The sequence below is a fragment of the Pundamilia nyererei genome, unplaced genomic scaffold, assembly GCF_000239375.1.
Source record: "Pundamilia nyererei isolate P.nyererei 1_Seehausen unplaced genomic scaffold, PunNye1.0 scaffold00426, whole genome shotgun sequence".
Classification (NCBI taxonomy): Eukaryota; Metazoa; Chordata; class Actinopteri; order Cichliformes; family Cichlidae; genus Pundamilia; species Pundamilia nyererei.
Window position 1 is genome coordinate 312,048 of NW_005187827.1, and position 2,256 is coordinate 314,303.

Genomic DNA, 2,256 nt, shown 5'->3' on the forward strand with positions numbered 1-2,256 from the left:
GGGTCATGTTTTTTCCGATAATTAGTAAATCCTAGCAATAGTGGAGGTGAAGACCAACCTCTGCCAGAGATAATATTTGTGTTTGCTCTTAGGATCCCATGATCGTGCGGTTCTTCTGTACGAGTATGTTGGGAAAAAGACGGTGGACCTGCAGCACACCGAAGTTCCAGATGCTTACAGAGGGAGAGGAATCGCCAAACATCTTGCCAAAGTAATTTTTTTAAACCCAGATTTTGTGTTTGTTCACGAAACAAGAAGGTAGGCTCTGGCAATGCTCAGTTGGTATTAAGGTGCCAAAAGTGTGCCGAGAAAATATCCTCCACACCATTAAACCACCATCAGGCTGAATTGTTGACGTAAAGCAGGGTGGAGCTATCCTTTCATATTGTTTACACTAAATTCTGACCCTACCTTCTGAATGTCACATCAGAGCTTAAGACTCAATGTTTTACTAATCTTCTGTTGTCCAATTTTGTGAGCCTGTGCAAATAGTAGCATCAGTTTCCTGTTCTTATCTGATAGGAGTGGCACGTAGTGGGGTCTTCTGCTGCTGTAGCGCTTCTCCTTCAAGGTTTGACATGGTCTTAATTCAGAGACGGTCTTCTTCATACTTGAGTTTTAATTACTGGTTATCTAAGTTGTAACTATTGTCTTCTAATCAGCTTAAAACAGTCTGTGCATTCTCCTCACAAGCAAGTTTCTCGATTATTGCCATTCTCTGTAAACCCATAATATGGCTGTGTTGGAAAATCCCTGTAGATCAGCTTGTTTTTGAAAATCTCAGATCAGCTAATATGACACCAGGAACATTCCAAGTCTCTTAAATCAACCTTTCTCCTCTATTCTCATGCATGGTTTGAATTTCAGGAGGTTTCCTTGATCATGTTTACATTCCTTTTTGAGGTTCTGCCATGTGATTAGCTGATTAGATATTTGCATTTATGAGCAGCTAAAAAAGTGTACCATACATTGAGAATCGAAAATGTTTCCACTTAAATTGTTGTCCTAGGAAAGGCCAGATGATTTTGATGTGAGCTGTTATGCACCATGTCATTGCAGGCAGCCATGGATTTTGTGGTGGAAGAGGACCTGAAAGCTCACCTGACCTGCTGGTACATTCAGAAATACGTGAAAGAGAATCCTCAGCCTCAATACTTTGAACATATTTATCAATGATCCTGCATGGCAGCGAAGGAAGGTGGCAAAATGGACTCCAAGGAGAGAAATACTGCGTGGCGGCATGCTTTGGAGTTACAGGAGAACACGCGACAAAGGATCTTCTAGGCATGGTTAAACACAACAGTGACTGAATCCAGAGAAATAGCTGAATCTCGGACCATAGACGCCTGTGAGTTGACCGTTTGATCGACTGATAGCTCTCTGCATAAACATGAGGATACACACTCGCTATAGGCAGGAGGGGAATCAGCCTATCACGACTTGTACAAACAAAGCAACCAAAGGTGAAGCCTGTTACCTCAGACAGAAACTTCCAGGACCCAACACTGACAGAGCAGATTTGAGTCAAATGTTACAGTGTGTTGCAGATTTCTGTCCTCAACTGGACTCACTGGTCATGAGCAGCACTACAAGGTGACCACCCCTGGTGTTTTTGTCTTTGATGACTCCACTGATGCTCAAATACTCTTTTTTTTTGTGTTATGTAAATTGCAACCTCTCTTTTTCATTTTTTTTCTTATTCTTTGCAAATAATTCAATTTAACCCCTTCTTCTCAAGTTTTTAGAAATTCTGTTTCTTAGAACTGATATGCTAGTGTAGAAGGTTATGTATGCAAAAAGGCTTAAAAACAACAACACAAATATAAATTTGTTTTGTAAGTGTCAAAGTGGGAAAGCCGAATCTGAATTTGACCAATATTCCTCCTCAGAGAGCCTTGTTTTAAACATCACTCCATCTACTTTCATTCCTCCTCCACATAACAAAAATGAAGTTATTCCAGTCGTATATCAATTCACCGAGCGATCAAAGGTGTAGAAAACAGTGACGATGTCTGACTGAGCCTCAAGATAACTCCTGCTCTTTCCATCGTACATTAAATGTTACAGACATTGCTGATGAACGGGGTCCTGGTGTGGTGTGACACATCAGTGTGTGTATGTATAGATGTCTCTGTTCGAACCAGCAAACAAAAACGGCACTGTTCTTTTCAGGGCATTCACATTTATGTGGTGTCAGACGGCCCATTGTCCTGTCATTGAGGAATTGCACTGGGTGGCTGTGGCTGTTTTGTTATT

The 2,256-nt window shown here is 41.1% G+C and overlaps 1 protein-coding gene across 1 annotated transcript in view; it reads left to right on the top strand.

The window, feature by feature from the left end:
- natd1 (protein NATD1) overlaps positions 1-1,657 on the top strand; it is a 2,895-nt gene extending 1,238 nt beyond the window's left edge. The window contains exons 2-3 of the mRNA XM_005753418.1: positions 93-211; positions 1,060-1,657. Coding sequence (XP_005753475.1) covers positions 93-211; positions 1,060-1,176 — 236 coding nt within the window. The 3' untranslated portion in view covers positions 1,177-1,657. The remainder of the gene's footprint in view (positions 1-92; positions 212-1,059) is intronic.
- The last annotated feature ends 599 nt before the right edge of the window (positions 1,658-2,256 follow it).